Source organism: Prionailurus viverrinus, chromosome B4 (assembly GCF_022837055.1).
Source record: "Prionailurus viverrinus isolate Anna chromosome B4, UM_Priviv_1.0, whole genome shotgun sequence".
Classification (NCBI taxonomy): Eukaryota; Metazoa; Chordata; class Mammalia; order Carnivora; family Felidae; genus Prionailurus; species Prionailurus viverrinus.
In genome coordinates this window covers 36424229-36448876 of record NC_062567.1, presented here as the reverse complement: position 1 = coordinate 36448876, position 24648 = coordinate 36424229, and the positions used below count along the sequence as shown (strand labels likewise).

General features: G+C 36.2%; 1 protein-coding gene across 2 annotated transcripts in view; it reads left to right on the top strand.

The window, feature by feature from the left end:
* The window catches only part of CB4H12orf4 (chromosome B4 C12orf4 homolog), a 46734-nt gene extending 22440 nt beyond the window's left edge, over positions 1–24294 (top strand). For both annotated transcript variants that reach the window (XM_047867051.1, XM_047867050.1), the window contains exons 7-14: positions 4622–4728; positions 5323–5520; positions 6349–6477; positions 11420–11494; positions 15062–15264; positions 22476–22533; positions 23120–23187; positions 23781–24294. In XM_047867051.1, coding sequence (XP_047723007.1) covers positions 4622–4728; positions 5323–5520; positions 6349–6477; positions 11420–11494; positions 15062–15264; positions 22476–22533; positions 23120–23187; positions 23781–23873 — 931 coding nt within the window. In that variant the 3' untranslated portion in view covers positions 23874–24294. The remainder of the gene's footprint in view (positions 1–4621; positions 4729–5322; positions 5521–6348; positions 6478–11419; positions 11495–15061; positions 15265–22475; positions 22534–23119; positions 23188–23780) is intronic.
* Positions 24295–24648: the final 354 nt, after the last annotated feature.

The window sequence follows — 24648 nt, the reverse complement described above, 5'->3', positions numbered from 1 at the left end:
ATCTCTTGTTTTTTTAAATTGGTTTCTGTTCAGTGCAATATGCATTGATTGAATGCATCTTAAATGCCAAGCACTCTCTAAGCAGAAAAACAAAGAAGATGCCTACCCATGTGGAGCTTATATTCTAGAGAGACTGACCTATAAATAAAACAGTACTGTATAGAATGATACATGCAGTAATATAAGCATGTACAAGGTACAAAAATAGTCTATTTGTCTACAATTTGTCTACAATTTGTAAGTTGTACAGTACCTGATGGCCTAAGTACACTGTATTTCATATATTGCCCTAGAGCTTTGACAGTACCTGTGTTATTTCCTGGCTGTGTACTTGTGTGTTTGAGAATTTCTTTCTTTCAAATCTTAAAGTATATTCAACTGGAAATGTACTTAGTACAGTATAATAATCTTATTCTCAGCTTTTGCCTGTTATTTGGTATAAACAGTTAGAAATAGCATTTTATTTGTATAATGTCAGTGTCCCCTACTATTCTTGCTTTGAAGACAAAAGCCATGTTTGTTTTTTCTATTGTTGTATACCCTGATCATTGCCAAGTGTCTAGCTCTTAACACTGGCACATAAAACATACTCAATACATATTGATGGGATGGGTGGACAAATAGGCAGGTGGATGGGTTGTCATTAAACTCTTAACCTGATATCTATATCACCTTTTATCCATATACATAATATTTCATTTGCCTTATTTTCCCCAAGACAACACCTTAGAAATACTTAAACAGTTTGTATGATTAGAAATGGGATAGCATCCTTGGCACTAACATATTTTACATATTTGACTATAGTCCTCATTTCAAATAAAAATATTAACACAATACAAAGGGAGGGGTGGGTGGAAAGATGGGTTGGGAACATCTGTTTACTGTAATGTAAATGGTGTTTCTCTAACTGTTGGTTTCAATCTGTTAGGATCATTCTAGATTCTTTACTTTCCACTCAGACTTCTAAAAATAACAATAAAATGTAATGGAATGAATTGGAATGGAAGAGAGTAGAGTAGAATAGGTGGAAAATATGAGAGCACATCATGCATGAAGCTTCCTATAAATAAATGTGTGTATTAAGCCAAAATGTAAAGTATATACTGTATGTTGTGGTCAGAAATGTGGAGAGTCACTGATTTCAGGAAGCTGAGAAAGCCCCTTATTATAAACATTATCTCTCATTTTGCTACTATAGTTTCAGAACTTCAATCTATAGAATCAGTTCCATTGTGTACCTGTTGGCTTCTAGCTGGTGCTGCTTTTAAAAACTAAATATTCCTAGGAAAAATGTTTTTAATGTGACTTTGTTAGTTTGCTTTTCTTTCCAGTAGGGGTTTCCTTGGGCAGCAGAAACCTGTTTTCAACACAACTCCCTATAGATTTCCTACAAGAAATTGATTAAAGTGGTATCTTTTTTAGTCATTATTTTTGCGTTTTTAAAAAAGCTATTTCTCGGGGTGCCTGGGTGGCTCAGTCGGTTAAGCAGCCTACTTCAGCTCAGGTCATGATCTCGCGGTCCATGGGTTGGAGCCCCACGTTGGGCTCTGTGCTGACAGCTCGGAGCCTGGAGCCTGTTTCGGATTCTGTGTCTCCCTCTCTCTGACCCTCCCCCGTTCATGCTCTCTCTCTGTCTCAAAAAAAATAAATAAACATTAAAAAAAATTTTTTTTTAAATAAATAAATAAATAAGTTATTTCTCTTGGGGTGCCTCAGTCAGTTAAGCATCCGACTCTTGATTTAGGCTTAGGTCATGATCTCACAGTTGTGAGATCAAGCCCCTCATTGGGCTCCACACTGGGCATGGAGCCTGCTTGAGATTCTCTCTCCCTCTCTCTCTCTGCCCCTCCCCTGCTCACACTTTCTCTCTCTCTCTTTAACAAAAAAGTCTGTTGAAGGGTAAATTATATAAATTAAAATTTACGTCTTTTAAGTTGACATTTTGATGAGTTTTGACAAACTTAACGGGTCATGAAATCATCACCGCAACCAAGATACAGCATTTCACTTGTATACCTTTATAACCCATTCCTTTCTCTTTCCCTTCTCCTGTCAACCTGCTCTGATTTCTGTCCCTGCAGTTTTTATTCTTTTCAGAATGTCTTATCAATAAAATCAAACTGTTATGTAGCAGTTTGGTGTCTTGCTTCTTTTACTTACAATGCATTTGTGACTTATGCATGTTGCTTCATTTGTGAGTAGTTTTCTTTTTATTGCTCAGTTGTATTCTAGAAATTTTATAGTTATAATGTATATGTATGAGTCATAATGTATTATTTCATACACATTATATATGAAAATATAAGTGAATATGTCTACTATAAGATAATAAGTATATGTATATGTGTATATATATGTGTATAGTTTTGTTATAATATATTCGTTTGGTTTTGGCATCTGGGTAATGACAGCATAAAATAAGTTGGTGGTCTGCCTATGAGCCTGTCAAAGGAATTGGTATCTGTGATCATCAATCCGTATCATGTTTTTATTTCTAGCACTTTCATTTCTTTTCTCTCTTTGCTGAAATTCTTTGTGCATCCTGTGTGTTGTTTTCCAGTAATCTTTCATATTGGTCATTGTTATGTGAAAGTCTTTTTTTTTAAATTAATTTATTTTGAGAGAGAGACAAGGAACACATGAGCAAGCACAGGGGAGGGGCAGAGAGAGAGAGAGAGAGAGAGAGAGAGAGAGAGAGAGGAGTCCCAAGCAGGCTCTATGCTGTCAGTGCAGAGTCCAGTGCAGGGCTTATCTCACAAACCATGAGATCATGACCTGAGCCGAAATCAAGAATAGGATGCTTACCCAACTGAGCCCAGGTGCCCTGAAAGTCTTTTTCTTTTAGGCCCACCCAGTACCAGGGTCATCTCACTCTGTGTTTGTTGATTGCTTTATCTCTTGACAATGGGTTATTTGTTTCTTTTGCTTGCTTTTTTTGTGTCTCTCTCTCTTTTTAAAAAGATAAATGCTGGGCATTGTGTGTGTTTGTAAAGAAGAGACTAAGGTAGATAATATTTATGTCCAGAAACGAACAGGCCATTATTGTGAATGTCATGCCAACCTAGTCAGCAGTTGAGCAGAGTTTGGCTTTTTCCTTCAGTGATACCACAGGCTGCATTTTCTACCATAGTAAGCTGCTGCCACTTTGTATTTAGAGTGGGGCTTTGGGTTCTAGAGGGTTTTTCCCTGTCATTCTGCTCCATCCTCAGCTTTCAGTGTTTGCAGTCCTGTGCCAAGCATGAGGTCTCTATGCTGTTGCTCTACCCCTCAGGAGTAGACCATTGTTGTTTGTGATGTGATGCTAGGCTCATATTGGGGGTGGGAAATAGGTCTCCGTTGTCTTTGTCCAGCTTCAGTTGTGTGCAGGCCATATATATCTAGGGCTTGGGTTTGGGGCATTCTCAGCATTTCTACCTGTGCCACAAAGGAGGCTCTCTTGTCTCCTGCACAGCCTCCGGTGTTTTCTTGGAAACACCTGGTGGAGGCTGATGAAAGAGATTTTGTAAGTACATGCAAATTTCCCTTGTGCCTGAGGCTCATAGCTATTCTAAATTTACATGCTAACCCACACTTGTCCTTTAAGAATTGTTAAACTTTTAGCCATTTCTTCCTATCTCCTTACATTGCAGCAACTCATTTCCACCATGCTCTGCCAAAGATGAAAACTGTGTCTCCTGTCTGTCCTTGAGGGGTGTGTTGCACTTTAGAATTTATTGGTTGCCTTGTTACCTCAAATTTCAGGAAAGTTATGATTTTATAGATTATCCGGCTTTTTCTTGTTGTTAGAGTGGGAGCAACAGTCTCTTGTGGCTTTTCACATCCTAAAGTGAGGATGTTTTGTTAATATCAATTTTTTAGGTTTAAATTTGCCGTATATACTAATGAAGTCAATCAGTGAGACTAAGAGACTGTTTGGAACAACCCCGAAAATGTAGTCCAGAATGATTATTATAGATTTATATCATCTTCCACATACCATGAAATTTGAATTTACAATTGTACAGTTGTTGAATGCCTCCATGGAAACCTTTTCAGCAAACACAAGAATGGAGTAGAGCAAAGAGAGAAGTCTTTCAATGGGAGGAGGCTGTTGACGGAAAAAAAGCAGGAAATGGTTTTAAAAAATAGAGGATATGAATACATCAAAATGAACTTTCTATTTTTTTTATTATTCCTTTTATTTGACTTTTTAATTTTCAATTTTTATTTCTATCACGTCACCTTTTTTAGTTTTGCCTAGAGCCAACCCTGATACAGGATATATTATATATTTTTTCAATATGCCATTTTAAAGTAGTAAGTTAATCACTTCATTTAATCATTTTCTTAGACCACTAAGAAATACTAAATGGTAATATATGAGCTGATATTGCAATGACTGGAAAGAATAATATGCATTACTTGCTATGAGGAAATGAAAGAACAAGTAGGAATTTTAAAACCTGTTGGTGTATATGATTCTTACTTGTTACCATAGATTAAGGATAAGTTTAGGAATAGGTTAAGTGGTACTTACAGACTTCACTTTGCCTCATTTCATTATAAAGCTTTCTTTCCTTCAAGAAAAGTTCTTGACAAAGAGACCAAAAAAGCATACGAATAATTTTGTTAATTGCAGTGAGGAAATTAAAGTTCAACCGAGTCAGTTCAGAGAATCCGTAGAAGCAAATGGAAGGATTTATGAGGAGCAGAGAAAGTTGGAAGAAAGTTTTACCATTCACTTAGGTAAGTGGACTCATTTTTTGTAGGCGTAATTTATTGTAACTTCTGGAGCTTTTTTTTATGTTGTAAGAGAAAAATCCCCAGCATATGAGTAGACTGTACCCATGTTATTTTTAATTACGAACGATGTCCTGCTCCTGAAGTTTATTGGCTGTATGCTTTCTGTATTCGCTAATATATTATCTTTTACAAATAGAAAAGTGAAATCTGAGAGGTGCCTGAGTGGCTCAGTCAGTTAAGTGTCTGACTCTTGATTTTGGTTCAGGTCACGATCTCACACTTGGTGAGATCGAGCTCCGTGTCAGGCTCCACACTGACAGCACAGAGCCTGCTTAGACTCTCTCGATCCCTCTCTCCTCTCTCCTCTCTCTCCCTCTCTACTCCTCCTCCCTGCCCGAAATAAATAAACTTGAAAAAAATAATTAAAAAAATAAAGGTGAAATCTGAATAGTTATTAGGTTGGGAAATTGCAAAACCTATTTCTAATTATTTGTAGCACAGATTTATCTGAATTCCTGCCATAGAGATTTACATCCTGTTATACTTGATTTTTGCAGCTGTCTAAGTTTCTTTCTGGGACTGTTGCCCACCCCCTAGGAGCCCAGTTGAAGACCATGCATAATTTGAGATTGCTGAGAGCAGATATGCTGGACTTCTGTAAGCACAAAAGAAATCACCGAAGTGGTGTGAAACTCCATCGACTCCAGACTGCACTGTCACTTTATTCCACCTCTCTCTGTGGCCTGGTTTTACTTGTAGACAATCGAATCAATTCATATAGTGGTATTAAAAGAGGTAAGTTAACATTGCATATTTATTCCGTTAAATTTCTCCTTTGAATACCATTCTTACAAAGAAAGGGATTATAGAAAAACAAAAATTTTAGTTAACCCTAGTATTCTGGTAGCCAAGCAACACACATTCCCAGCCTTGGCTATTTTAGATTTCTGTCATACTTCAGCATGGGTAAAGTGCTTCAGGATATTTACTTTTTCTTAAAATTGTGTTATCTCATAAGTAGTACTCTTATAGGATTCTTGCTTCAAGGCATAACAGAAAGAATAATCACGATGTAAATGTATTCAGTTCAGAAGCAGATCCTGGCTCAGTGAATTTTAGCTCATCCTTTTGTCCTTTCTTCCTTGTTTTTTTTAGATAGCCTACTTCTTAAATGTGCTAGGTAATAATCTATGTTCCCTCTGTAAAACTCACTTTTTATGATTTAAAAAAAAAATTTAAATATATAAAGTATATTGAATTGTGTAACTTTTTAAAGAAGCTTGAATAGAGTTTATTTCCCACTATAAATATGAGAACTTTCTTGTATTTTTTAACACTTTCTGGGACTTGATTATGATTAAAGTATCTATTATTTAAAGCAGGTTTGGAATTATATAAAAATTTCCGTGTTTATTACTTACTCTTTTGAGTGATAGATTAAGTTTCTGATTCAAACAAAATTGATATACCCTAACTTAAGACATAATTATTAAAAGGAAAAGTATAAGAAATCATTCTTGTGAATTTTGTATTTTATTTCTGCTAGCTCTCATTATCCTTAAGTAAATACTAAATATTTGATAGCCCACCTTTAAAAGTTTGTAAATGTTTTGGGTCCCTTAGATTTTGCCACAGTTTGCCAAGAATGTACTGACTTCCATTTTCCCCGGATCGAAGAGCAACTGGAAGTTGTCCAGCAAGTGGTACTTTATGCTAGAACCCAACGAAGGAGTAAGTTGAAAGAATCACATGGTCAGTAAAACTCAAATTTTTCAAAGTTTCACTTTCAGTGTATTTTGTCCCTAAGCACTCTAATAGCATATGGACCGTTATTAAAATAGAAAGTTGTGTTGGTGGAAAAGTGGAGGAAAGAAATTAAGGAAAAAACTCAGGATCTTTAGAAGGTTGAATTCTGTTCTAAATTTTCTTTTTTGCATGATTTTGTTTAATAGCCTTAGCAAAAACTTTTTAAATTTAAATTCTATAATTATTCTTGAGGTAGGCACTCAATGTAAAGTTGATGATTTTTTTTTCTTAAGATTATTTTTTGAGACAGAGAGAGAGCACACAGGGGCAGAGAAGGGGCAGAGAGAGAAGGGAAAGCCAAGAAGGCTCTGTGCTAACGGCAGGGAGCCTAATGCAGGGCTCAAACTCACGAACCTGAAATCATGACCTGAGCTGAAGTCGGATCTTAACCGACTGAGCCACAGAGAGGCCCCAGTGATCTTTTGGTCTGAGTTCTATATCTCTAAAATGGACATAATTATTATGTTTTGAAGTCATAGAATTAATAGTAGCACAAAATACACACTTTTTATACATTTCATCTTTGATTCCTCCTAGGTAGCAGGATGTCAATTATAAGAATTGTTTTTGATTGTTCTTTAAAAAAATCACTATGTCCGGGGCGCCTGGGTGGCGCAGTCGGTTAAGCGTCCGACTTCAGCCAGGTCACGATCTCGCGGTCCGTGGGTTCGCGCCCCGCGTCGGGCTCTGGGCTGATGGCTCAGAGCCTGGAGCCTGTTTCCGATTCTGTGTCTCCCTCTCTCTCTGCCCCTCCCCCATTCATGCTCTGTCTCTCTCTGTCCCAAAAATAAATAAACGTTGAAAAAAAAAAAAAAAAAATCACTATGTCCAGAACTATGTCCTGCTTTTTTCATATTTATCCACAATTTAAACATCCTTTCTAACTCTTTGGGAAATTATTTTTAAAACTATAGAAAACATTCACGACATCTTTCCGTGTAAGATCTCTATTCGTAGACTTAAGGGAAGATAGAGGTAAAAGAAAAATCTTTAACTCAAATTACAGAGTAATTCTATTTTTTTTTTTAATTTTTCTTTTTCAACATTTATTTATTTTTGGGACAGAGAGAGACAGAGCATGAACGGGGGAGGGGCAGAGAGAGAGAGGGAGACACAGAATCGGAAACAGGCTCCAGGCTCTGAGCCATCAGCCCAGAGCCCGACGCGGGGCTCGAACTCACGGACCGCGAGATCATGACCTGGCTGAAGTCGGATGCTTAACCGACTGCTCCACCCAGGCGCCCCAGTAATTCTATTTTTTTAATTGAAAAATATAAGTTTTAAAAATGGTTTCTTTATAAGTTAAATTGGCATCATAAGTTCGTTTAGTTAAGAGCTAAATATAAGGGTAATATTCATAAGAAATATATGTAAGCTCCATTTTTCTTATTTTTCAGACATTTCATATTATGTAACAGGCATGAAATAACAATGCACGTTCTCATATGGCTGGAATGCATACTCAGCATTTTAATTTATTTTTTTTATAAAAACTTGATGTCTTGCCCAGGAAATAAAATATGGCAGGTTTTTTTTTTTTTTTAATTTTTTTTTAACGTTTATTTATTTTTGAGACAGAGACAGAGCATGAACGGGGGAGGGTCAGAGAGAGGGAGACACAGAATCTGAAACAGGCTCCAGGCTCTGAGCTGTCAGCACAGAGCCTGACGCGGGGCTCGAACCCACGGACCGCAAGATCATGACCTGAGCCGAAGCCAGCCGCTCAACCGACTGAACCACCCAGGCACCCCAAAATATGGCAGGTTTTTAAAGTACGGCTGGTCAAACTTTTAAATCAGCTTATGTACTTGGATGTCTTTTTTGTTGGTTTATTTTGCAACTGCAGTGTTTAAAAGAAACCATTATAGTACTTTTAGTTCCTATGTTTTGTGTTTTGTAGTGAGCAAAGAGATACTATTTTATCTTTGCTTGCTGTCTTTGTTCCTCTTCCCGTATTAATTGTAGAATTTCTCACTCTCTCCTGATGCTAGAATGTAGCTTTCTAGACTTAACCTTGGTAAGCATTCACTATAGTTTCTGTATTTATTCAATAGACCTTTTTTTTAAAAAGTTTTATTTTTTAATCATTTCTTAAATAGGTAAAACAGTCTCAAGATTCCCAATTCAAACTGTATAAAAGAGCATACAGTGAAAGTCTTCGTAATTGTCCACCAGCCACTCATTTCCCACCCCAGAGACAGCCAGTGCTGCCCGGTATCCTCCAGACATATGTTTATGTAAACATCAGTGCATGTGTGTGTGTATTTATTTAATTTTCCCTTTTACACAAGTGGCATCCTTCTCTGCACACTTTTCCACACTTGGCTTTTTTTACTGAATATTTATCTTGGCCATCATGTCGTATCAGTGCATAAAGAGCATCCTTATACCTTCTGCTGTGTAGTAGTCCATTGCAAGGTATCCAGTTATTAATCAGTTCTGTGATGACACTTAATCCATCCCAACGTTTTTTCTATTATAACAAATAATGCATGAATCACGTTACACATATAGTGCCACGCATGTGTGAACCTATCTCTAGGAATAGACTTCTAACAGAAATTACTGTGTCAAAGGGGACATACATTTATAATAATATTGATAGTGTTCTCAGTTGCCCTCCATAACAGTGCCACCAGCTTATATTCCCACTCTAGATAACTGTAGCTTTGCTGTGGCACTGTGCGTTACATATGACACGTGTCAGGAAATCATACAGAAATGTATCCTAACAAAGGACCTTTCAGAAAGTTCCAGTATGTCCTCTTATTCTTCTACCATCTTCTTCCTCTGTCTCATTCAAACTAGCAGTGATGTGATCAGAAACATTTTAATATTATTCTTAGTAGTGACTAAAAGCATGAAGATTGAGATCATGACAGGTGTGGGAGAAGGAGGAGGATTCTAAGTATATTTATGAGAGATACAAAGTGTGTAGCAAATGACAGGAAGTTTTCAAACCACATACGGTTAAGGCAGTGTGTGTAAATCATGGTATTATTTTGCTCTTGTTCAAGCAACTATTTTGTGGTTTAAGTGAGTCAGTGAAACAAGTAGGTTTATAAAACACAACTTTCTTAAAGGAACCCACATGTCATAGAAGAGTTCTGTGAAAATGCTTTCTCCGTCTTTTCCTTTTCTGTGCATGCCCACATATTTGTTCTACACATTTACATCCCGATACTCAAGTACTTGTTTATTCTAAGGCACTCCCATCACTTGTTTTTACTGTGTTCATTATATTAGAATCTTTGTGTTTCTGCAGTCCATTTTAACAAGCCAAAAGCAATTGAGTTTTCTGTGCACATTTTATGTACATTTTTTTTAAGTGAAAAAGTCATTTTCTTAGTATTGCAAGGTATTAGTGAAAACATGGAGGGGGAATAGACTATGAACTGTTCTCTCTTATTCACTTAGTAAGAATTCTGTCTGTTCATACCCCATGTGAACAAAATTATTAGAGTCCTTTTTTATCATTTGTTTTCTGGGCCAATTATTCATTACTGATTATATGAAGTTACTTTCATTCAGAACACTTTTGAAAGCATAATTCCCCTTGATATTTTCAGGTACCCTTTTGAAGTTCTGTTTTCAAGTGATTTTCTGATGCTGACAGCCTTTCCAAAATAGTTTTGCATTTAATTGAAATACACAGATACCTTCTTAAAGATAGCTGCTTTGAATGCTAATATTGATTCTGCATTTTCAAGTTTTGGTAGAAGATACATCTGAATCTTTAAAAAATTTTTTTAAATGTTTATTTATTTTTGAGAGACAGAGCGAGTGTGAGAGGGAATGGGGCAGAGAGAGATGGAGACACAGAATCAGAAGCAGGCTCCAGACTCTGAGCTGTCAGCACAGAGCCTGAGGCTAGGCTCGAACTCACAGACTGCTAGATCATGACCTGGGCCAAAGTCAGACGCCTAACTGACTGAGCCACCCAGGTGCCCTGAATTTTATAAGAAATCTGTTAAAAATAGATGTACGTATATAAAATAATGTGTGTCCAAGTATAATAATGTACAGTTAATTGCGATGTCTTATTTTACCAATATTTATCTTTCTAAATAATATCATGCCTTCTAGAAAAAAAGATTAACTATTGAATACCTAATAAACAATCTTCCATTTGGGCATTGAGGAGGGCACTTGTTGGGATGAGCACTGGGTGTCGTATGTAAGCGATAAACCACGGGAATCTACCCCAAAAACCAAGAGCACACTTTACACACTGTGTTAGCCAATTTGACAATAAATTATATTTTAAAAAATGTTCCATTTGAAACAAAGTCTCACATATCTGTTTGAAATACATTGTATATGGTGTGGATAAGAAGTAACCCCAGATTGCAGAATGGGCTATATATCAAGTGATTCCTGGTACTACTCGCCATTTGCTTGGAGTCCTGGACAAGTTATATCAACAACAGTGACTCAGAATCTAAAAATAAAGATGGCCACACTACAACTATTTAACGAAGTTGTTTTATGTGTAGTTAATTTAGTGCCCTGAACCTCCCGATGAAAAATAGGGTGCTGGCAAGTATAATGTGGTTAAGACCATAGGATTTGGACTCTGGGTATATGAGTTCAAGACCTGGTTCTACCACTTAACTGTGAATCTTTGGCTAAGTTACTTAACTTATGTAAGCCTCTGTTCCTTCATGTATACAATGAAGACAGTAATAGTACCTACCTTGTAAGGCTGTGGTTTTAGGGGTTTTGTAAGAATTAAATGAGACTGTGCATGTAAAACGTATATCAGAATGCCTGGCAACTAGCTATGCTTAGAACATTTTTGCTGTTATTGTGATTGATTGGGGAGTACTAGAAGTAATGTGTTCTCATATGTTGTATGTTCTTTCATGTTGCATTATCTTATGAATAGATTCTGGAAACCGAAATGGAGGAAGTGACGATAAGGCTAAAAATTCTGACAGGAACTATTTAAATATTTTACCTGGTAAGTGGTATTTTCCTTGAAATTGCAGTTTTCTAAGAATCACATACATGGAGATCATAGATTTGAAATACAAGTTCTGAAATTTAAGTTCTTGTAAAAAGTTTGTCAATGTGTTACTTTGAAACAACATTGTATCTACATAATATGCTTTCACAGATGTTCTGCAATTTAAATCTTTATTCTCATATTAGTACTGACTTGCTAGATCCATACAAGAAAAATTTTTCAAAGTTGCAAAAGTTTACTCATATTTGCTATTTTAAATGCCTTCTGTTATATATTGTTCCTTAAATGAACCAAGAAGTCATTTTTATTCTGAAATACAAACAATACTAGAGATACAAAGAGTTGAACTTGTAGACAGAACATGAGTCATATAATTTCTTATTTCCACTTCCCCATAAATTTTCCTGTTCCCCATTTCTTTGATTTCCTTTATTATTTTTTGGCATATTGTTTATCAACTGGAAATTCAGGCCCTCTTCCAGATTGAATTCATTCTGATGATGCTTAGTAGTGTTTATATGACAGGGTATGACAAGGAAGACATATCTGTTCACAAGCATGAAATGTTGTAAGCTTTTAATCATTTCAAGCTTGCATTTTCCTCAATAGGTTGTTTCCTCACATTTTCTGCCCCAGATTTTCTCCCAGGTAGGTCACATTCCATTTAATGTAAGCAGATAGCACGCCCCTTTCTGGTATTCGTCTTGTCAGTCCCAGGCAGTTAGCTTGTGGTCATCAGCTTCCGAATTTCCTCCCACCTTCAGATATCCTACCTTCGTGGGTAATGTTAGAGGCAGGATTGCATCACCACGCGCTGTTTCCTCCACTTTGTGGAACAGGAAACTGTCCTCCTCTCTATCTAAAAATACCTTCATTGAGACAGGATTTATTGTATTTCTCTTCACAGATCCCTAATTTAAATCATCCATATTTTGTGGCTTTCTTAAAATGTGCCAATCTTATTATCTATTCCGGAGGTACTGATGTGTGGGGTTTTTTTCAACTTACTTCTTTCTTGCTATATTTATTTCCTTCATTGCTCCTTTTTGGGAAAAGCCTATAAGTTAGTATTGCATTATTACCACCAAATCAGGAGACTATGTCATAGTCCGCATTAGAAACGGGTATCAAACTGTTCAGTTAGATATGCTAACACCATCTGAATTTCCATGTAGTTAGGGGATGCCTGCACAGCCAGAAAGTTTACAGGAGATGAAGAAAGACCCAAGTCACAAATGCTTTTAAGTTTTTAAGTTGCAAAGGAAAATAGTTTTATTTATATATTTTCACCAGTAGGTTTACTTGATCATTACCTAAGTATTTACAGTTTATATTCTCTAATTCTCACAACAACTTTATAAGGAAAGCAGTCAGGCATTATTTTTTGCATTTCTTATACAAAGTGCAGAGTTTAAATTGAATTTATTTGCCCAAGATCAACTCAGCCAATAAAGGCTAGAAATCCGATCTTCTTAATACCCAGTCTAGTCCTTTTTCTTGTATATCATCTTATTTTGATTACCATTGCCCGCTCCATGACCCCCATTTCAGTACTGGGTAAAATGAGGCCAAGAGACAAGTCATGTAAGGTCAAACAAAGCAGTGCCAATTTGGGGATTAGGAGCACCTGACTTGTTCACTAAGTCATCTGCCTCACTGCTGGACCGCAGCCCATATTTAATGCTGTGACTTCCCTCATCTAAATTATCAGTAGGAGTTGAGGGGTAATGCACTTCACTGGGCCCGGAAGGATATTGTCTCATACAGTCTGCCAGGTTTCTGATAAACAGTCTGCCTCTTATATTGCCTTCCAAGGAAATCACAACTATACTTGCCACCACACAATTTTCCTTTTTTAAATTTTTTATTTATTTTTTTGTCTAGTTAAGTCCAAAAAAAAAAAAAAGACCTTTGCATGGGACCTGTCACTAGCATCTATAGGTATAGCTTACCAACACTGGTAACTACAAATGAATTAACACTGTGCTAAAGTATATCAAATACTTTTAAGCATACATGTATTTATAAATAAAATCCTAAGGTAATGACTTTAAAGCAAGTGGAAGCAGAATTTGTGAGGGCATGGGTTAGTGATGAAAGTGTAGTACTTAGAAGAGCAAAGCTTCCCTAGAATTTTCAAATCAGAGTTTCCAAGGAAGCATGTGTATTTGTAAAAACATATTCTTCATATGCTTGTATATTTTATATACTTATTTTGACAGAAACTGCAGAATGTACAGGCTGATGGCTAGTGTGGCTCCATACAAAATGGAGTAATTATAGGAAGCATGAATTCTAAGGTTTGATAAATGCTGCTCCAGCATTCAGTCTATAATCATTTGTTCATCCAGCCATTCAACAATTGTTTATTAGGTATCTCCTATGTACCAGGAACCATTCTATGTGCTGGAGATAGAACATTAAACAAGATAGACAAAATCCCTGTAGTTGTTGAGCATAAACAATGGTCTCTTTAATCTCAAATAATTTCAGTGCTGAGAAGAAAATTCAACAGAACAATGTAAAGGAGAATATGTGAGAAGTATCCTATCAGATAGGATTGTCAAAGAAGATCTCTCTGAGGAGGTGATCTTTGATCTGAGGCATCTTTGGTGAAAAGAAGTCAGCCATATAAGAATCTTGGGGGAAAACTTCGATGAGGTAGCCCTGATTTGGGAACAAGTTCTACGTGTTTGAAGAACTTTACAAAAGCCTGTGTAGCTGGGCAGGAAGAGAGGATGAGACAATAGGATGTCAGAAAGATGGGCAGTGTTCAGATCATATAGGCTACGCAGACCACAGTAAGGGGCTTGGCTTGTTTTCTGAATGAAGTGTGAGCCTGTTGGATGATTTGAAGTAGATGAGCGATATAATCTGATTTATACTGAAATTGTTTTGGCCGCAAATGTGGAAATGGTTTGTAGGTAGGCCAGACTGAGAGCAGAGAGATTAATTAAGAGGCTATGACAAAAACCTAGGTGAGAGATGATGGTAGCTCGAGCTAGGGTAATAGCAATAAATTGAGTATCCCAGATTTGAGAAAATTGTTGGAGATATTACTGAAAGTATTTGATGGTGAAGTGTATTGTGGATTAGGGAATAGATACTGAGATAAAGTAGTTAAGGGCAATTTCTATGTTTCTGTTCTGTGCCACTGACTGGAGGGAGGTTAGATCCATAAACTGAGATGGAGAATTGCTGCTTTAGGGTATGTGCAAGACAGGTAATCAACCTGTTTTTACATATTCACTTTGAGTTAAGTAGGACATTTTGAGCATTTACATCGAAATAGATGTGAGTACTCATTTGATTTACTTACTACTTGGTGATCACTTCATACCAGTTTATGCAAAATTGGCTATTTTCTCTTTTTTTTTTATCACCTTCTTTCCAAGAATTAAGGAGCAATGGCCATATTTGTTTCCTGAGCTCAACATATAGGTTCCTGATATATCTCTACTAATTCAGCTCATTGACTTCCCTAATTATAGTTATTTATAAACCCTATTGCTGAAAGCGATTGATGCATTTGAAAATCATGATTGCATTTGGTGTTCACAGGAGAATTTTATATTACACGGCATTCTAATCTCTCTGAAATACATGTTGCTTTCCACCTTTGTGTGGATGACAATGTGAAATCGGGAAACATCACTGCTCGAGATCCTGCCATTATGGGACTCCGAAATATACTCAAGGTTTGCTGTACCCATGACATCACAACAATAAGCATACCTCTCTTGCTGGTGCATGATATGTCAGAGGTAAGCAGGTATAAAATATCATAATTTTATAAATATGTTAACCCTTAATATGTAATAATAATAAAATCCACTTTACATTTTAAAAGCACTTTTTAAAAACTAATGCACTTTTGTATCTCCTATCTGGTTAATAGCACTGAGTGACAGATGATACAAACCAATGAATAATACTTAACCATTTATGTTCAGAGAATTCTGGCTTTATCCTACAGTACACAAACAAGAAAATAAAGTCATCTTTAGCTTTGGATAAGGCATATGCCCTTACTCCTCCCCCTTCTCTCCCTCTTCCTCCATTTTTGTCTTAAGTGGCATTAGATTTCTCTCCACATTTATATTTCGCTTACACTAAGATTAAAATTAGTCTGCATTCTTGGGGGTGGGGGTTGCAGCGCCTGACTGGCTCCGTTGGTTAAGTGTCCAACTCTTGATTTTGGCTCAGGTCATGATCTCACAGTTGGTTTGTGAGTTCAAGCCCCACGTCGGGCTCTGCGCTGACAGTGCAAAGCCTGCTTGAGATTCTCTTTCCCTTTCTGCTCCTCCCACTCTCTCTATTTTTCTCAAAATAAATAAATTTTAAAAAGTTAGTTTGCATTCTCTGAGTATGCATTAATAGGCAATAGAAGGAGATGCTAGATGACAAGAAGAAGCCAGCCTCGTTTTAACATTCTCCCAAGGATGCTCTTTGGGCAGTTCAAGTATTGGCTTCTACAATTAAAATGTGGCATAACCATTCACTCATTTTATTATGTACTGTGCATTATTGTATATTCTGGAAAAAAAAATCTTTCCATGACTGTTTGCTTTCTCTCCTGTTTTCCTTCTCATCCACATACAAACTGGTTAGAGGGGATAAGCTGAAGAGATAATACAAAGACTAAAAGGTCAATTTTTCAATAGTCTGGAGAAACAAAGTAGCTTCAGCACAGTGGATGTAGGCAAGTCCTTCTGGGAGAGCCAGTGGTCAACCTGGTAATGAAAGGCCCATGTCATCAACTTGGTGCCTGCTGGTTTTGAGGTGGCTTCTTTTTTTTTTTTTTTTTTAATTAATTTTTTTTTTTTTTTTTTTGGCAAAATGGCTTAATGCAAATCCTGAATGCCAGGAAGGAAGTTTGGCCATTGATTATTAAAAGGTATTTCCCAAAGTAAAGGGTATACATAAATACTACTTTTTAGAGCAAAACACTTAGACTCATTAGCAAAGGCTTCATTTTAGATGCAATACCCTATGTAAGCACACAAAATCAATTCCAGGTAAGATGAGGTGATTTTACATGATTTTCCCCTTTCAGCCCATTTTTATTTTCATCAGACACATTGTTTCAATTAAGAGAATTCTGGCTCCATCCTGAGAGCTGCATCAGACTGCCTAACTTCTCATTCCGCTCACTTCTGTAGCCTCAGTTATACCTAATATGGTATCAGGAGAGATTGACAACGTGGTTTGTTTGGGATTTTTTCGACTGTCACTTTATAAAGCTTTAATTCCATCAGGAATTTTTAGCCACTGTTAAGTTATCGTCACTAACTAGTCCATCTATAAAAGTCTTTGGAGAATAACAAAAAGTTTGTGATGAATTCCAGCTGCAAGGAAACATCTAAACATTCCTGCAGCTGGACTCCTGGTTAACCAGTTTATAAAAATGGTTATATGTAGGTGGGAAACAACCTCAAAAACAGTATTTCCTAAAGTCACTAAGTTTGGATTTACTTCCAGACATCTGATACTACTAGCATTCCCTCTCCCACAATGTTACAAAAGTTACATGTTTTAAATCGGGACAGCCAGCTGCAGGACATTAAGTTTGTTTCCAAAGTGTCCATTTTAATTCACAAAAGTATATTGAGCCACGATCCTCCCATTTGTTGTATTTAAACATCCATTCGGGTCAGGAGGTTTATTCTACGAACTCGGGACAACACTGCACAGGATATACAGTTAATCTTTGCTTTAGCTTTCATGCAAGGGCCCCAGAGCATTTTCAAGTGTTGTTTACTTCCTCTAACAAAACAATTTCTAGACACTCAGTTACCACATTTTAGTGTGTGCACAGGAATGATGATGATGTCTGCAACAGCCCATGTTCTGTGGTAGAGCTGTAGAAATTAATTGCAGTGTTCGAAAAAGAAAAAAAGGAAAAGAACAAATATTCTATCAGTGGGAAGAAAGACATCCTGATTTCACCAGTTTATCTCTGTAGATCTTTGTGATCTGAAGGTACTGGAACCAATCTAACCTAATAGATGTAGAATGAATCTGCAGGCCAAGAATCCAGAGTTCCTGATTTCCTTTTATTTTTTACTGTTAACCAGTTGAATAATTTGGGACTTAGGGTTTAGTTATTATAACTGTGGTTGATGGAGGTGTTGTTTTTAAATTTGTATTAGAATATGGTACACATATAGAAAAGTATACATAAGCATATAGCTCAAATTTTCACAAACTAAACACCCATGTAACCAATACCCAGATCATAAAACAGAACATTACACCACCCAAAAAGCCACCTTCATGCCGCCTTCCAGTCACATAAACCACACTCTTTCCATGAGGGTAACCATTTTTTTTCATTTTGAAAAGCCTAGATTACTTAGGCTTGTTTCTGTAGTACATACTGCTTCTTTCACTCAATAATTACGTGTGTGAAATTTACTCATATTATTGTCTGTGGTTATAGATTGTTCATTCACACTGTTATATATTATTCCACTGTGTGACTAGACAATTATTTAGCCATTCTACTATTTATGGACATTTGGTTAGTTTCTAGGTTTTGATTATTATTACTAATGCTGCTATGAACATTCTAGTACATATATTTCTGTTAGATATATACTTAGGGATGGAATTGTTAGATGTCATGGCATACATATATTTATCTTTGGTATATACAACCAAATATAGTTTCCCAAAGTGATTGTTTTTGAATGTGAAAAATAAGATAGCCAGATTGTTCCTCACCTTCAGGTAATGGCTGAGAAACTGATTAATAGGAGTAGGTCAGATACCTCAGAGGCACATACCTGAGAGTAAAGAATAGTTTCTCGGTTTCTCCCATGGGTGCATTAACTCAGAAAATATTTCTGATATCTAACTTTCAAGACATCTACCAACTAAATCTTAATCACCTTTGCAGTTCAACCTTATCCTAATCAGAAGATTCAAGTTGAGTAGTCGAAGTATGGCCATTTTCTTTTTAGAAAGTATTGTCTGCAATTATAACCACAGTTGACATTTTTTTATCTTAATTGCAGCAGAGTTAACATACAGTGTTGTATTAGTTTCAGGTGTACAATATAGTGATTCAACAGCTCTGTACATTACTCAGTGCTCATCATGATAAGTATTCTTAATCACCTTCACCTATTTCACCCCCACTGCCTTCCCCTCTGGTAAACATCTCTTTGTTCTCTACAGTTAAAGAGTCTGTTTCTCAGTTTGTCTGGGTTTTTTTTTCCTTTTTTCATTTGTTTTGTTTCTTAAATTCCATATGAGTGAAATCATATGGTATTTGTCTTTCTCTGACTTATTTCACTTAGCATTATACTCTCTAGATCAATCCATGTTATTGAAAATGGCAAGATTTCATTCTTTTTTTGGCTAAATAATATTCCATTGTGTATATATACCACTTCTTCTTTACCCATTCATCAATCAATGGACTCTTGAGCTGTTTCCATAGCTTGGCTATTGTAAATAATGCTGCAGTAAACATAGGGATACATATATCCTTAGGATTGGTGTTTTTGTATTCTTTGGGTAAATACCCAATAGTGTGATTACTGGATCATGTGATAATTCTATTGTTAATTTTTTGAGGAATCTCCATACTGTCTTCCACAGTGGCTGCACCAGCATACATTCTCACCAACAGTGCACGACAGTTCCTTTTTCTCCATCTATTCACCAACACTTGTTTCTTGAACTTAATTTTAGTCATTCTGACAAGTGTGAGTTGGTATCATTGTGATTTTGATTTGCGGTTCCCTGGTGATTAGTGATGTTGAGCATCTTTTCACGTGTCTGCTGGCCATGTGTGTGTGTTCTTTGGAGAAATGTCTATTTGTGTTTTCTGCCCCTTTTGTAATTGGATTATTTGTTTTTGGGGGTGCTGGGTTATATCAGTTTTTTATATATTTTGGATACTAACCCTCTATCAGATACGTCATTTGCAAATATCTTCTTCCATTTAATAGGTTGTCTTTTAGTTTTGTTGGTTACTTCCTTTGCTGTGCAGAAGCTTTATATTTTCATGTGGTCCCAATAGTTTATTTTTGCTTTTCTTTCCCTTGCCTCAGGAGACATATCTAGAAAGATGTTGCTATGGCTGATGTCAGAGACATTACCGCCTGTGCTCTCTTCTCGGATTTTTTGGTTTCAGGTCTCACATTTAGTTCCTTAATCCATTTTGAGTTTATTTTTGCATATTGGTGTAAGAAAGTGGTGTAGTTTCATTCTTTCGCATGTAGCTGTCCAGTTTTCCCAACACCATTTGTTTAAAAGACTGTCTGTTTCCCATGGGATATTCTTTCCTACTTTGCTGAAGACTAATTGTCCATATAGTTGTGGGTTTATTTCTGGTCTTTCTATTCTGTCCCATTGATCTATGTGTCTGTTTTTGTGTCAATACCATACTGTCTTGAACCACTACAGCTTTGTAATATAACTTGAAGTCTAGAATTGTGATACCTCCAGTTTTGTTTTTCTTTTTCAATATTGCTTTGGCTATTCAGGGCCTTTTGTGGTTCCATACAAATTTTAGGATTGTTTATTTTAGCTCTGTGAGAATTGCTGTTGGAATTTTGTTTCCTTTTTCTAAATTTTTTAAGTTTTTATTAAATTCTAGTTAACAGGCAGTGTTATATTAGTCAGGTGTACAATTTAGTGATTCAACACTTACATACAACACCCAGTGTTCATCACAACAAGTGCTCTCCTTAATACCTATCACCCAGTTAACCCATCCCCCCACACCTTTCTTCTGGTAACCATCAGTTTGTTCTCTATAGTTAACAGTCTTTCTTGGGGCACCTGGGTGGCTCATTCAGTTGAGCATCCAACTGTTGGTGTTGCCTCAGGCCACAATCTCATGGTTCATGGGTTCGAGCCCCATGTTGGGCTCTGAGCTGATAGTGCAGAGCCTGCTTGGGACTCACTCTCTCTTCCCCTTCCTCCCCTTCTCTCCCCTGATCTCTCTGTCTCAAAACAAATAAATAAACTTAAAAAAAAAAAAAAAAGAGGGATGCCTGGGTGACTCCAACTCTTGGTTTCATGATCTCATGATTTCATGAATTTGACCCCCACATCAGGCTCTGTGCTGACAGTGTGGAGCCTGCTTGGGATTCTCTCTCTCCCTCTCTCTCTCTCCCCCTGCCCCACTCATGCTATCTCTTTCTCAAAATAAATAAATAAAACTTAAAAAAATTATTTAAAAAAGTCTGTTTATGGGTTTGCCTCTTTTTTTCCCTTATGATTATTTGTTTTGTTTCTTAAATTCCACATATGAGTGAAAACATATGGTATTTGTCTTTCTCTGACTGTCTTTCTCTGACTCCATCCATGTTGTTGCAAATGGCAAGATTTTATTCTTTTTTTATGGCTGAGGAATGTTTCATTACATATATGTATACATATAAATTTTAGAATTGTTTGTTCTAGCTCTGTGAAAAATGCTGGTGGTATTTTGGTAGGGATTACATTAAATGTGTAGATTGCTTTGGGTAGTATAGGCATTTTAGCAGTATTTGGTCTTCTGATCCATGAGCATGGAATATCTTTCCATTTCTTTGTGTCTTCTTCAATTTCTTTCAGCAGTGTTTTCTAGTTTTCAGAGCACAGGTCTTTTACCTCTTTGGTTAGCTTTATTCCTAGGTATCTTACAGTTTGTGGTGCAAATGGGATTGTTTCCTTTTTTTTTTTTTTTTTTTTTTAATGTTTATTTGTTTTTGAGAGAGAGAGAGAGAGAGAACACAAGCAGAGGAGGGACAGAAAGAGAGAGGGAAACACAGAATCCAAAGCAGCCTCCAGGCTCTGAGCTGACAGCTCAGACACGGGGCTTGAACCCACAAACTCTGAGATCATAACATAATTATGTTATGAAAATGGCACCTTACCTCTGTTGTCTTTCCACCAAAACCGATAGCTTCAGTCTGACCATGAGAAAAACATCAAACAAATCCCAGTAGAAAACATCCTATAAATTACCTGACCAGGACTCCTCAATAACAAGGGAAGTCTGAGAAACTCACAGGCCTAAGGTGACATAATAACTCAATATATGGTAGTATGCTGGATGTGATCCTGGAACAGAAAACATCTTAGGTAAAAACAAAGGAAATCTGCATAAACTGTGAACTTTAGTTAATAATAAGGTATCAATAGTGATTCTTTCTCTTTTTTTTTTTTTTTTTGGTTATTAAATTATTTGTTTATTGTACTGCATTTAATGCACCCAGTAGAAAGATTAAAAATGTATTCAGGGTTTATTTTGAACTGACAGCAAATAAAAATCCTTTTGAGATCATGACAATTTAACACCATTATGATTAAGTTCAATAAAGGCACATGGGGTATTTGGAAGATCAGATTCTATAGCCACCTCTCTTTAAGGCTTCTAATTCATCTAGTTCCTTAAATGATAGGGGGGAAAGCCCATATTTGGTCAGGAAACATTTCAAAATAAAGTCATAGGTTCTCTCAGTAAAATGTCTTTTCATGTCTGTTGTTAAAATGGAGCCGTGGGGTGGGGGCTTTTTTTAGACAAATGGATGCATTTGGTTTGGTAGGTGGCTGGAATGGGATGTTTATTTCTGTTACTTTCATATGTATACAATAAAAGCATTTTAATGCACTGTTCAAATATTAATACAATTTAATGGAGTTATTCGTGCTAAAATTGAGAGTAGTTGGAGTTCTTATGTCATTTATATTTGTCTTTAAAATTCTCTAGAAAGTTTTAAGGGTATGTTTAATTTTTTTAATTACACTTACTAGGATAATTAAATTGGTTTGTATTCCACAGATATAGTCTAACAGCCATAAGGAGTTATATACCTAAAGACCAGAAGAAATCCAGCTTACATTAACCAAAAGTTGCCTGATTCTGTTCGCAAAGTAGATGGTCAATGTTATAGACAAATTAAGATCTGATTTTTTTTTTTCTTACAGAGTTCTGTTAAAAACATATGATATGTTTTGGTTCTGTTTTTAGGAAATGACTATACCATGGTGCTTAAGGAGAGCAGAACTGGTGTTCAAGTGTGTCAAAGGTGAGCATAACCTTATATTTAACAACATGATCTGTATTTCTTACTCCCAAATATTGAAACAAGATCAACCCAGGAGAAAGAATATGAACATTACCTCTGTCATCTCGTAACTCAGTTAAAAGTGGTTTAACAAACAAATATGTTTTACTTCTCTTTTTCCAGTCATAAAATAAACAAATCTCTGGCCCTCTTGAAATACAGGAATATTTGGATGTTATTTATATTTTGCTCTGATTATAGCTTGCTCTCTATTGCCTTTTTATTTTCTTAAAAAGAAAAAAATAGAACCACATCTTCAATTAATCTTTAATAACCTGCTTTAGCTTCATTGTATGGAGATTAAATAGGACTTGAGAAATCCTAAATGAGAATACGTTGACAAAATTATGTTAAACCTCTCTGGCATGGAGAATTAAGGATTGTAGAAATTTATCTGTTCTTTGGATCTTGGCTCGCCTACACACAAGTGGCTACCTGAAGAGGAATGACACAAAGCCCCACAATGATAATTCAGTTTATTTCCATAAGGGACTTGTAGGTTTGAAGACCAAAATTCATAATTCAGCAAAGTGTTGTTCTGTTTTAGGTTTCATGATGGAAATGGCTTCTTGGGATGGAGGTATTTCCAGGACGGTGCAGTTTCTGGTACCACAGGTGTGTTATGTGAATAGATCTTTGCTATAGTATTGCTCCTAGATATAGCTAGGCACACTGCCCTAAACTCAACATAATATAAAAACACTAACAGCTTTCTATTTGTTAAGAGAAGTGTTTGGATGCCATAAAGGCATTTAGTTTATTGTCAGGGATGTCAGCATCTACCACTCAAGGGATCTTTTATTTAATGCCAAAACTGTATTTGACTCATCTTTTGTTTTTTTCCCCACATTTATGTTATATATATCTTGAAGAGTCCATGTAAAAGGGCATTAGCAGAAAATGATTCTGTATTCTGTACTGAGCTTAGCAAAGGTAGTGGTACTTTTGTTACTGATTACACTAGAGCTATCTAGGGATTTTTCTGGCAATCAAGCTTATTATTTGACAGAAACAACATAGATTCTCAGAAGATTGAGCCAGAAAAACACCCCCTGCCCCATGACCCTGTGGTTAACTCAGTCATGAAAGAGAATTTTCATATATCTCTCTCCATATCCAAGATTAGTTCCATATTTTAAGTTACTTTAAAATTTTTTTTTAAAAGTGGTGATTTAACAGATGTGAACTTTTCTTTTTACCTCTTACAGAGTATTTCTGAAGAAATGTTCTATCAACTTAGTAACATGCTCCCCCAGATCTTCCGAGTGTCATCAACGCTTACTCTGACGTCCAAGCACTGAACCCTTAGAGACTGACACTCTGGCAGAAGACTGCCAAACTCTCCAGGAACCTGAGCTGTGCTGGGCTTCTGTCAAGCAAAAGATGCCCGGAACGAGAACTTGCAATCTAAGCCACAAATCAAATCATGATGTATGTCTGTGAAACCTTCCAAAAATTCATATACTGTATAGTCTAGTGATCAGCATTTTACTTATATATTTATTCTTAAAATGCCTTTTTGAAAGAAATCTTTCTTTCTACTGTTATGTCCTCTCTGTGAATATTAGTAAGTTAAAACATCCTATATATCATATCTGGACACTTGATGTAGGAGATTGTTGATTACATTTTCATGGAGACATTTGACTTTTCCAAAAGGTTTGAATCCTATCTAGTGCAAGACTTAATCAGCCATATAAATAAAATCTTCCCTTTACCTTATTTGCCAAGTGAAAATTAAAAGACATTGAGATACACATTTCAAGTATGGATTTCTCATGAAAATCTTTGTGGAAACACAAGCCTATGAAACAGACATGCTTATTCTTTTAAATTCTCCTGTTTGTAAAACTTGTTTTTATTGTACTCTTTCTAAAGTTTTACAAGAGTCAGAAGAAAAAGAAATGAGTCAGAAAAAGACTTTGGATTCTTTACCTCTGTCTCATCTTCTCTATATTATTGACCTTGCCCTTGTCTATTAATAACATTTCATGTGCTAGGAAAATAGTATGCTTATTTGCAAGCCTAATAGAAAGTTAGTCTAAACCAGCACCTGGCAGGATTTTAGTGCTCATC